Here is a 12,487-nt window from a genome sequence, read left to right on the forward strand (position 1 = left end):
TTCTCCAGATAAAAACTTTTGTCAAAAGACCTCCTCCACCATGCCTGTAAACTGAAGGGAAATGTGAATGCTGCATGCCAAACAGATAGAGTTTGAGAGGAATTCACAGGCTGCCTGGCAAGAAGAGAATAGGGGCAAGTAGGAGGAGAGGCACTACTGTCCAGGCCTCCATCCCAATGGCCTCTACTCACCCACAGAACGGCTGAGGCTGCTCCTCCCGCAAGGAGACATCTGGGCACCAGCAGCAGTGGGAAAAGTCCCACTGTGCAACCAGGAAAGTGGGGAGAGCACCTACGAACAAAATGGAACAGAATGTGAAACTGAATTTAAGGAAGATGAGATAGGTAAAGCTCACTGGATTCTAAATTCTATGGAAATATATTTGAAACTTGAAAGGAAATCAAATCACACATCCCAAGCTTAGCAACTGTTGTCTAGTGTGTTTTTAATAAAATGGAAGATTTTATCCCAAAGAAATTCGTGGAAACAGCCTGACTATAAACAGCTATATGAGAAATTCAGTTTACATACAAACTTACTTCAGGAATAAGAGACACAGGATAATTAGAAGAAACTATGAGAAACCTGCATCTAGTAAATTAAATCAGTATTCCAGGTACTAACATTTCCACACACATGTCAATCTACAGAAAAACAATGATGTTTTTGTAATTACTTATTGTCACCTAGGGCAAACCAAAATAAAAGCACACATGCTCTATCTGAAAAAAGCTGGGACTTAGGGAAAATGCAAGTGGTATTTGTATACATAAATATTTCCCTGCTCCAATTTCAAAATTCTTATTACATTAGAAGAAAATTATAGAGGATTACACTGTACCACAGAGTGACACCCATTACAGCACAGTATTCCAGTCTGGGCCTTGAGATCTATCAATATTAATAAAAAACTGATGAAATTGCCCATATAAGCTCTACGACAAGAAACTTATGATCTTGTTTATAACATTTGGTTCAAACACAAAAAATTATGAACTCAACTACTAATCTTTCTTGTCTGTGCTACAATGTACAACTTCAATGGATCTATTACCTATAACTAGTGTTAATTAAACAAGTGTACAAGGAGAATATTTTCTTCCATGTAAAAGACAGCTGGCTAACAGCATCTTAATTAAATTGCAAACCCTGTATTGAAAAAATATTAGATAAAAATATCTTAATCACCTTTCACAATCAATCTCACCCTAAATGTTTAAAATAATTAATCATGTTGAAGACAGATGAGTTATTTGTTTAAAGGCTACAGTCATAAAACCAATGAGGTCTCACATTTATAGAGCTATTTAGAACTAACACAAAGGCATTTTTTGCATGAATAGCTTCCTGCAATTCCAGAATCCCTGGAATGCAAATTCAGTTATGAAACCAATTAATCTTTTAAATTACTTAATTATCTCTCATATCCAACAAACAGGCAATTGTAAAATACGAGAGAAACAGGAAGCAAAATGAAGGCATTTGTAACTGTACAATGTCTCACCTATTCCAGAAAAACAACTGCCCTCTGGAAGTGGAAATTTTCCCTGCCAGGCAGGAGCCCTGGTACATCTGCAAGCAGCTGGGCTCACAGCACTCTGGCTGGAGTGTTTCTCAAGTGCCTGGGTATACTCCATTTGAGATCTGCTCATATTGTCACCTGCAAAGGTGAATATGAAACAGATTGTCAAGTGCAACAACCACCCTGGATTCAGCCTTCACTCCAAAAGGCTCATGTCAACCTTTCTGGAGCCGAAAGTTCATCTGTCTCTCATCCTGAAGTAGCATGAGCAATAGTCTGAGTAATTTTACTTTATAGATATATATAAAAATATATCTATTACTTCTGAGCAAAAGTTAGGCTTTCTTCACTGCAATTTATCAAGTTTATTTTAATTTAGCACTGTTAAGAATTTTTTTTCCCCCAATTTACTTGGTTTTTTTCTAGTTTCCTCTTATTTTGCCTACTTGCTTTATTAATCCTACACTTTCACCTGCAGAGGTTTGTCCCAGTATAACACTGGGAACCGTGGTAAATATGTTTATGTGCTTCATGTTCTCAAGAGACCAATGCAGTACTTTACACACTTGCCTATTACGGACTCTCAACCTTTTCTTTGTGTCTGGATACTCCACAGTAAATACTATCTTTTGCAGATGGAAACTGTTCACTTTTTGGAAATGTCAAAATAAAAGATTTTTAATATAATTTGGTTTTTCTAAAGCAGCATTGGCCTATTCCATTAAAAAAAAAAAGTGTTAAAATAGCCAGTTTATATTGCTTGCCACCCAGTCATTAAGTCTGCAAGCCCATTCAATACACTACCCTTCAACTCTTGATTTCAAACACATTTCAGATGCACATGTCTGGTTGGAACCAAACCACAAGTGCCATAGATATTGCTCAAATTTTTAAAATAAAAAGCACATTATGTTGAAAGACTATACAGAGGGGAAAAAAAAACCCCACAAAACAACAAAATAAGGTAGCATTAAAAGTCTCTGGTTTAGATTACATTTCATCATTAGAAATTGTAGCTAACACTTTTTTTATCATTTCCCATTGAAATTGTATTTCGGTTGCTTCTAACTGGCAAACTTAGCCCTTTAACCCAGAACTCATTGTATTTCAGCACCAGTATTTTCTATTGAGGAGAAAAAATATCACATTTCAGCAATGTCAACTTGGATTTCTTCAAGGAAATGTGAGAAGAAAAGCAATACTGGCATTTCTTGTCAGTGCTAAAAGCAAGTTAATCCTTTTTTATTTGAATTTCTCAAGCTTATGCAATCTGCTAGCACCTCTACCTGAGTGGTTTTAAAATGGTTGCCAATTCCAGTCAAATAAGGATGGAGTTTGAAATACAGGAAAATACACTCTTAAAAGGTAAGGATAAGGAAGAATAAAGTATCTGATTATTGCAATTATCCAGTAAACTGAGAGACAGAAAAGTAGAAAAGGCGGTTTCTTTGTTGGGTTTGGGTTGGTTTTTTGGAGGGATGGGGTGGGTGGGGGATTGGAAGGATTTTTTTTGTTTGCTTGTTGTCAGTTTTGTGGTTGTGTTTTTTTTTTTTTTTTTTTTTTTTAGTTCAATACTCTTCTGCCTTTTGGAATAGTTGGCAGTCACCATATGTTCAGTTGTTAATTACATATCGTGCATCTTTCTTTGCCTAGTGCATGGAAGATGCAAAAAGAGGCAGAAAAATGTAAAACACAGCATGACCTTTTCTAACAATCACAAGGAGCTTTGTGTCACCTACACATGCTCAGCTTGAGGCAACCAGCTGAAGTATCTGACCTATGAACCCAATTTCCCCATCCTCACATAACACTATGGACAAGTCTGGATATCTGCAAAGGCATTTCAGACCTTTGGTGACCTGGATCATCTTCCCCATTTTCCCTGTTAACCACAATGCAACATATCCATACTTTAGACACACTAAAAAATGTGCAGAATGTATCACAATTGCACCTACCAGAAACTATCCTAATCCAAACAGCCCAGTAAAATCTTCAACTCTTTCAAAGAAGAGATGTACTACTATGTATGTGCAGGTTTTCTGGGCTTTTCTTCAAATAGAGACATGGTAAAATAGATTATGATGCAAGGACAAAGCACTCTAGAAAGGAACAATTTAATTGGTTGCTCATATTTTTAGTATTATGAGTAATCTGTGCACTAAACTTATGTGTATATGCTAATAACCATACTAAAACTAAAAGAGATGCTGCAATGCTGCTAGACAGCATAGCCTGCTATGAAAGAGACTGTTTTAAGTAATCTAGAAGTAGTGAGAAAAGATATAATTGTATTTTTTATTTATGAACTTTGCTTGTGCCATGTACAGAAGTGTATGGGAGAAGGCAAGAGCTGCAGTGTAGAAGAGACATTGCAGGAGGGGTCAGAAAGGCCTGATCTGGACAGACAACTGGCAGAGGGCCGAGAGGAGCTGTTCAGTCAGCAGAGAAGAGAAACTCCGTGATGGAAGGGTCACCATTAGTCATCTGGTAATTTAAACTGCTGCAACTACTAGTCAAAGGGACAGCTTTAAACTCTTTATGGCTTTTCTACAGGGCTGCTTTTTGAAGGCCTTTTACTTCAGGCATAGAAGCAAGTTCAAGTGCCCTCACTAAGTGAAGTTTTGTCAACCTCCAAATACTGTAATACAGTGGCAAACGATCATTTCAGAATATCCTTTAAGGTTATACTGCAAGCAGCAAATGAAAAAAGTGAGTGAGTACAACATGATTTTCACACCTTCCTCAATGAAGCTTTAGTGATCAAAGTTCAAGAACAAGGTGCTTAAGGCACTGCTCACACAATAAAACATTATTTTTGTCCTGCTGAAGTTCTCTTACTGGCACAAGTCAGCATGACATGAAAAGCATTTTGGAAAAAAAAATAAATATTCTAGTTTTACAATACTTTCTTAACTTTAAATTAGCTCCATGAATTAAATGATTAAGCATTTAAAGGGGAAGTAGAGAACAGTCAAAAAAACTACAGTATCTTTCATCTTTTTGAATTAAAATCACTATAATAACAGAAAACTAAGGTTTAGTCTACTGTGCAAGATAGAATTTTGACCCTTTTAAAATGTGAAACTCCGTAGCATTTTCGGTGAACCAGAAAAACACCAAAAGATTGCTAAGGCAAAGTAGGACGCTCGTGAAAACAGCAGGGAGAGAGATATAAAACCCCAAAACCAGAACAATAAAAAAGCTCTTGCTGTTTCTCCATATTTATTTGTAACAAATATTCTTGGAAAAATTAATTTTGGATATCAACATTTGTTGGACTTTTTCCTCCCCCAAAAGGCACATGCAGAGAAAAATGTTCATCTATATTTTCAAACATTTTGCTTTAAAGATTGGATTTCTCATGACTTCATGGTTACTTCTTCTACAGTTTTGAAACATGAAAAGAATGTCTCAATTGAACTATGAAATTAAAATCTGGACGTTGCATATGAGGTGAGACACACTATCAAGAGTCAAATTTCTTCCAAATCTGAATGGTAATAGTATGAAAATCAAGTCACACAATAAAGAATAATAATTACATGTTTCTCATCCAAGGTCTTAGGGCAAAAGATTGCAATAAACTTTCAAAAAATACATGAAAGCTATTTTGGAAATGGTCATTTTCTTGCAATATTTTGGCATTGTAACACAACTATTAAAGCAATAATATATTGCAGAATGCAGCTTTAATATTTTTACATAATACATACCCTTGGAGTTTGAAGATACTAAGATGGAAGCATAGTAAGAATACAGAACAATATATTCAAATATTTAGCTCACAATTATAACAATTTCTGAATTGGACGTTATTCTACTGCTCTACAATTGTTAAGAAAAATCCTTAAGGCTTTATTTTAAAAGTCAGACTGACAACAATGATTAGTCTCTTTGTTCAAAGGAAAGAACAGTATGATACAGCCAGTTCCTTCCTATCTTACATGCCTACCCAAGAAAATTTTCCCTGCAGCAAACACTGCATTTTTTTCAGCCAAGCTATAGAGATATCACTCATCATTTCCTTGAAGACCTCTGCTGAAGTTCACAGTTGTGTGGATGAGAGCATAAAAGCCCTTGCAAGCAGTCTTTTTATTTTTAATAAATTCTTTTTTTTTAATTCCATAGAAAAAAAGTCAGTTGTATTATTTTATTGAAATCAGGAAGACAGAAATATATAAGCTCCAAATCTACTCAAGCAGGGCCATCCTGAGCAAGCCGTCCAGGATCACATCTAGATGGCTTCTGTGTGTCTCTAAGGATAAAGGCTTTGGTTTAACCTTTGCCAGCACCTGGTCACTGTCAAAACAAAGAAGTGTTTCCTGATGTTCAGAGGGAATCTCCTGTGACTCAGTGTGTGACCATTGCCTCTGGTGCTGTCACTGGGCATCACTGGAAAGAGCCTGGCTCTGCCCACTGTATGCCATCCCTTCAGGTAATAATTGTGGAGACCACACCTGAGCCTCCTCTTCTACAAGCAGAACAGTCACACCTTTCTCAAGGCTTTCATCATGAGAGACATGCTCTGGTCACTAATCATCTTTCTCCTCTTTTATGGACACTCTGCTGTGGCCACAGCTCTCTTGGGAAGCCCAGAGCTGGACACAGTCCTCCAGGTATAGCCTCATCAGGCTTGAGTAATGGGAAAGGGTCTCCTCCCTTCACCTGATGGCAACACTCTAATGCAGACCCAAGATACCATCAGTCTTCTTAGCTGCAAGGGCTCAGAGCTAGCCCATGCTCACCCAGACAGCCAGAGCCTTTTCTGCCAAGCTGCTTTCCAGCTGGGCAGCCCCAAGCATATGCTGGTGCTGTCTGGGGTTTTTGCTCTTTAGATGCAAGACTTGGCACTCCGCCTTGTTGATCCTGCCAGCCCATTTCTCCAACTGTTAGGGTCCTTATGGATGGCAGCAGGACCCTCTGGTGTACTAGCCAGTCCACCCAGTTCTGTTTCATCAACACATTTGCCCCACCATCCAAATCATTAATGAAGGTGTTCAACAGGACTGGTTCCAGTACTCCTGGGTACACCACTAGCTGCCAGACTCCAGCTAGGCTTTGAACTAATGACCACCACTCTGTGGACCTGCCATTCAGCCAGTTTTTACCTCACTGTCTGCTTAGCCAGCACATATTTCACCAGCTTCTCTATGAGGATCTTATTAGAAGCAGTGCCAAAAGCCTTACTGAAGCCAAGGTCGGCAGCTGTCCACTGTTCTCATCTACCAAGCCAGTCCTATCATTATGGAAGGTTATTGAGTTGGTCAAGCATGACTTCACCATGGTGAATCCATGCTGTCTAGTCCAGACTATGTCTTTACTAGTGTAGACCATTACTCCCTTGCTTTACACTCAAAATAAATTTTGTAATCATTCATACACATGGATCCCCAAACTATTTCAATAGCAAGTGGAAGAATTGGCATGATATAAATTGACTTCTGTAATACTCACATACTACCCCACCAAAACAAACAAAAAAGTAGCTATTGTCTCCAATTAAGCCTATGAATCTTTTCTAGGAAGTTACCCAGAGCTTAACTTTACAACTGCAAGTGACAGGAAAAATACTATTTTAAAGCTTAACTAGCCTTAACATTAATGAATTTTTTTCTTAAGTTTTAGCTTGCAGGCTCTAGATCTTTTACACCTTCATCTTTAATATCCAGGTATGTACCTTATTCAATGGGATCTTTCCTCCTGTTACAGAATTGTAATAAAATAACCATAACACTTATCTTTATACACTGAACACACTGAAGAAGTTAGAATGAACTTTTCCAATTCTAAAAAAGTTACAAACACATCTAGGAACCTTCTCCTAAGAGCACAAGCTAGTTACCATTAGTAAGGTTCTTGAACTGATTAAAAAAACCCAAGAGCTATGCACTAAGAGCAAGTCCAAACAAAAACAAGCGAAATGCACGTCTAACACCAATACCTAAGGAAAGGTTTGGCTTACTGCCATGCTAAAGCAATCTATAATTTTAAATGACCTGTATTTAAAATGACCTGTTTAATAGTCAAGTAATGAATATTCAAGTAGCATAATTATTCAGCTAAATTACTTCTGTCTCACTGTAACCATAACCTAAGCAAAAATGGAAAAAGGAAAGATAACAATTAAATAGAGAGGCTGAAGGACAAATGGTCACTCTCACAAAAAGTGCAGCTGCCACCCTCAGATTGCTAGACTGTCCCACAGTGTCATTATCTCTAGATCCTTACTAAGGTCTTGCTAAGATACCAAATACAAATCATGTCACTGCTACATTTCAAATGCTAGCCTTCATGCTAACCAGATTTCCACTGATTCTTTGCAGTTATACGTTTGTTGGTATCCTGTGCTTACTTTCTATATAAGTTGAACAGAAAAAGATGTTTGTTTTTAATCTGTATAACCCTTAATGTAATTTGAGATGCTCATCCAGGCTTGGATTATGGCAATGCCCTTTTAAAAATCAAAAAAGCAACACCACCTCAAAACATGCGATCATATGCAGGCTGTCTTTATTGCTAGCCACAATTATCAAGCTATGTAACTGCTATATTTGATCACAACAACTCAAAACAACAAATAAATATTGGTTTTTTATACATACTGTAGGTAAAGTGAAAGAACTATTCATGAGCACATGACTACAGCACAAGACTATGCTGATGGTGTAATATTAAAATTGCTATATTCTGTAATTCAAGATTCCTGTCCAGTCACATCAGCCAAATTTCAAGAAAATTAAGCTTTCAATGCAAACCAGCTGGTAAGTATGCACTTTGAAACAGCGTGATAGATGACAGGGCAGGAGAACAGAACGGTTGACTATGCCTCAAAAAAAGAGCTGAAGTCCTCAGCATAGGAGAGACTGGTAGGGAATTCGTCTCATATTTAATAATCACAGGGAGAGTTCAAGCTTTGGCTGAAGATGCTAATTCCTTGTGGAAGTAAAATGTCCTTCAGAAACAGAACACTTGGGAACGGGTTATTATTACAAAGCCTTAGTGAAAAATTGCAATGGAAAAAGATGCGGTTTATTTTAGATAACTGATTTTTAGATTTATGTCATTTCCTTGGCCTTACTATTTGTAGAAGAACCCTGCCTTTCTCCTGCCTCTAGAGCTGTACCAGCACTGGAAACAGCAGCTGGCAACAGTCTCAAGCCAGGCTTCCTATGGTTCACCACAAAGCAACTACCCTGTAAGCGAGCTATAAACTGCAGTGCTGAGGGGCCACTGCAACAGCCCAAGGCAGACCACAGTCACCAGGGAATTCTGCCAGGTTCCCATACAGTCATATCAGAAAGGAGAGACAACAGATTAACCTGTCAAGTGCTCATTAAGACAGCTGTGCTCTTCCTGTATGGAAGTCAGGTATCCCAGAATGTGCAGGGGTATCCCCAGGGCAGTGCTTTGCTCACTCAGAGCTCGCTACACTTGTAGCACTCAGTGCTGAGTGAGTTATTCGTGAATTAAACAAACATTCAGCATTTGGTGAAGAACCATGAAGAGGATTGCATGTTTGCTGTGTTCAGTGTGTTGAGCTCTTTCAGGTGAGATCTTATGAAAGACAGAAAGTGTCCCTTTCCCTGGAGGCAGCTAACCATACCCAGCCAGGGGAAGCTGGCACAGTCTCAGGATGAGACAGCAGACAGACAGAGACAGAGCAAGCCCAGGATCCCAGCGCACAGGAGACCCCTGAGAAGGCACACACAGGTGAACAAACCAGCCACAGATGTGGAAAAGACAGCAGGATCTTATCAAGGTCTCGGCAGGGATTTGAAAAGGCTTACCATGAATCAGAAAGCCTGTGAAAACTGCCTGGTTGGAAAGCAAATCTCTGCAAGACAGAATAGATAGCTCTGATTCTAAACTATTAATGTTAACACTTTGCCAAGCAGACATGAGTTCTTGTGGTGTGCAGTTTGACTTTATATTTTGTACTCTTACATAACCTATTTTAAAGTGAAAACATAGCATTTTGGGAGACTTACTGTAAGCATGGTACAGGACAGTTCTACCTCAAAGCATCCAAACCAGAAAATCCATTACAACAAGGAGAAAAAGGTTCTTGGCTTCTCTTTCTAAAATGTTAAAATTATTAAGAGCTTAATTTTTGATGTTACAAACATGCAATTTTTTATCTATCACTCATGCTTTTATTATATAATCTGAAAACAACTAGCCTGAATGCCCATTTTCAACTTAGAGTAAGGAAGGCCTGATTTCAATTTAAAGGTTTTTCTTGGGAAAGAATAAGGAACAGGTCTATGGTTTATGGTGTCTACTGCATCTGAGTATTTTCACTGGTTATTGCATATGAGTAATCTTGCTATTAATCTCTTCAATTAAGTTTCACTGGCTAAAATTATAGTTGTCATTCTAAGCTGGAGTTCAGATTGGATGGTATCTTCTGGCTTACGATACAAGAATCTGGTGCTGGAAAATGCAGTAACCCGAAAGTATGCTGAATTCTATCAACTAAAATTATGTAGGAGATGAGGCATAATTAATAACCTTACAAAAACTGCTACTCCAAATATAAGATCTCCCATTCTTTTATAGTAATATCCAAGAAAGAGGTGCCTGGTTTTAATTGATTTCTACTATTTCAGAGTTAAACCTGTTATAAGCAGCACCATACTCTCCACATTTGTACTGCAGCACAAGGTGAAGCTTGACATGATTAGCAATTTAACAGGGGAATCCACAAAATGAGTACTAAGCATTTTCTCCATTGTGTCTTGGCTTGTCCTCTCAAAAATGTTCCACTTGGTGCTGAAAATATTTCTCCTTCCAATTCATAAACATTCTTCCAAAAATTTAGAAACTATGAATTGGAGTATGATTTTAAGATGATGAACTATCAATTAAAATCTTAAGACCTCTTCTTAAGAAACCACAGAAGTAGGAATTTATAATTAATGAGCAATGCAACTGCATGAAAAACTAAATGTTAAGGATGTAGTAAAAATAAAGTGCCAAATTTCCTTGAATGATGCAGTTTCTAGAGCACTATTTTCCTGTAAGCTACTTCTAGATCTGACTATGTTACACTCCAAGTCAGAAAGTTTTAAATGGCATAAACTGTTCTTTCACATCCTAAAAATATGACTGATACACACATTGAAACATACTTTAAAAACAGGGAGCTCTGAAACTGCAAAAACCTGCATTTACTTCTCTGTGCAGAGATTGCCACAAGAGATTGATCATAAAAAGTAGGAGATATATGAAGTAACAATTATGATTTACCAGAGCTAAAATGCCTATTTATGAAATGTCAATATGAATAGATGCCATGTATATATATTTGGAAAGAGGAAAAACTAATGAAGGAAGGAAAATGAAAACCTTGACTCTCAGCAGAGCTTCAGGGAAAATCTTTTATTCCAGGTCATCAAATGATCTAATTGCAGTATGCCCTTTCAACTGCATCCCAATGGACTTTCAGTCATTACATTGTTCACTAAATAATCAGTTTTTAGTCTCCCCTCCTCCCCCTCCCTTAATGATTTCTTTCTCTTTTGCCTCCCTCCAAAATATAAGCAGCAGGGTCAGAAACTCCTGGTTTCTCTGGACATATATAATATACTTTACTTATTGCACAACTCAATCATGTGGAAGCATTAATATGTATCCTACCACTTCCAGAACTGATTGCAATTCAAAAATCTACTCTTTTCATGGCACAGTATCCCAATGTACTGGTACTGCACATCCAACATTCTAGCATTTAGCATTGCCCTTCATTATACTTATGCTGCTGTCCCATACCTCTGTTTCAGCTTCTAGTGCACTTGAAGTCCTGCTTTATTATATTATTAAGTCTTTGCTAAGCAAGTGTTAATTGTTCAGTACTCCTGAAGAGCAAAGTGAATAATCATCAACATTATAAAAACAAACTCACTTTTTACCACCCTTCTTTCCTATTTTGCTTAACAGTATATGACTCATGAACCACCTATACAGCTCCTATCACCTACTTAATAAAGCAAGCATGAAGAACTGTTGCAGTAAATTATACCCAATGAAAATAATGAGGAGACTACAGATTACCAAGTCAATGCAAAAAAATCAAACGGAAGAAGAGCTATGAAGCACAGAGTTCTTCCCTTAAGTGTACACACAAGGTGGTAAATCTCCACAAAAGAAGCCTCAAAAAAATGCTTTAATCTGAACCTTTGGCTGAACAACTGACTGTGGGAAGTACTGCTCTGCCCTGCAGTGTTTATTAGTCACACATCCAGGCACAACATCGCTCTCTTGATTGCCTTCATTATGTATAGCACATTCTCTGCTCAAAACAGTTAATAAAACTTTCTGAATGCTTGAATTTACTAGGAAAGCATGAAAAGATACTTAAACTTCTAGACAATAGTTGTCATTTTCTTTCATAGATTTTCACATATGCTGGAATAAGACCAATTTCTTGTCAATGCCAAAACCAATTCAATTAGGACTGGCACTAAGCAAGTAACTCCCAAATGCTCATCATCTGGCCTTTTGTTTGTTTTACTGATAAAATTTATCAAATGCTGCTTTGCTAAAGCTCTTAAGTGTACTTCAACCATGAATATTTTTCTCCATACAATGTCATCAAGGATGACAATGTACCATAATATCTTGGGAACAAAGGCAGACTACAACAACGCTTTTCACCAAAATTTTAATACTGAGTTTTAGAAAAGCCTCTTTCCCTCTGCTCATGTACATGAAAGATAGATAACCCCACAAATATTTATTAAAATTTACTGTCCCTGTAAAAAAAGCTAAAGTTTTTTTCAGTCTACAGTGTAGACCAGTTCACATATTCAGTATAAAATAACCAACAGCCTAAGCAAACCTGACCTTTCCCAGGCACTTCCTGAGTAATTTATATAAACTCAAAATAAAGTGTATGTGGAGTTGGGCTACTCAAAGACAATTGCTCAGACACACCAGGATGCCACCAAGAAAACCAAAACT

At 37.5% G+C, this 12,487-nt stretch overlaps 1 protein-coding gene across 3 annotated transcripts in view; it reads right to left on the reverse strand.

The window, feature by feature from the left end:
- Nucleotides 1–12,487, reverse strand: part of CRIM1 (cysteine rich transmembrane BMP regulator 1) — a 175,866-nt gene that overhangs the window by 120,182 nt on the left and 43,197 nt on the right. For 2 of the 3 annotated variants that reach the window (XM_041404143.1, XM_041404142.1), the window contains one exon: nucleotides 192–291. The exons of the other annotated variant lie outside the window; for it this stretch is intronic. In XM_041404143.1, coding sequence (XP_041260077.1) covers nucleotides 192–231 — 40 coding nt within the window. In that variant the 5' untranslated portion in view covers nucleotides 232–291. The remainder of the gene's footprint in view (nucleotides 1–191; nucleotides 292–12,487) is intronic. 3 annotated transcript variants of the gene reach the window in all.

Source organism: Onychostruthus taczanowskii, unplaced genomic scaffold (genome assembly GCF_017590055.1).
Source record: "Onychostruthus taczanowskii isolate IOZ18803 unplaced genomic scaffold, ASM1759005v1 scaffold21, whole genome shotgun sequence".
Classification (NCBI taxonomy): domain Eukaryota; kingdom Metazoa; phylum Chordata; class Aves; order Passeriformes; family Passeridae; genus Onychostruthus; species Onychostruthus taczanowskii.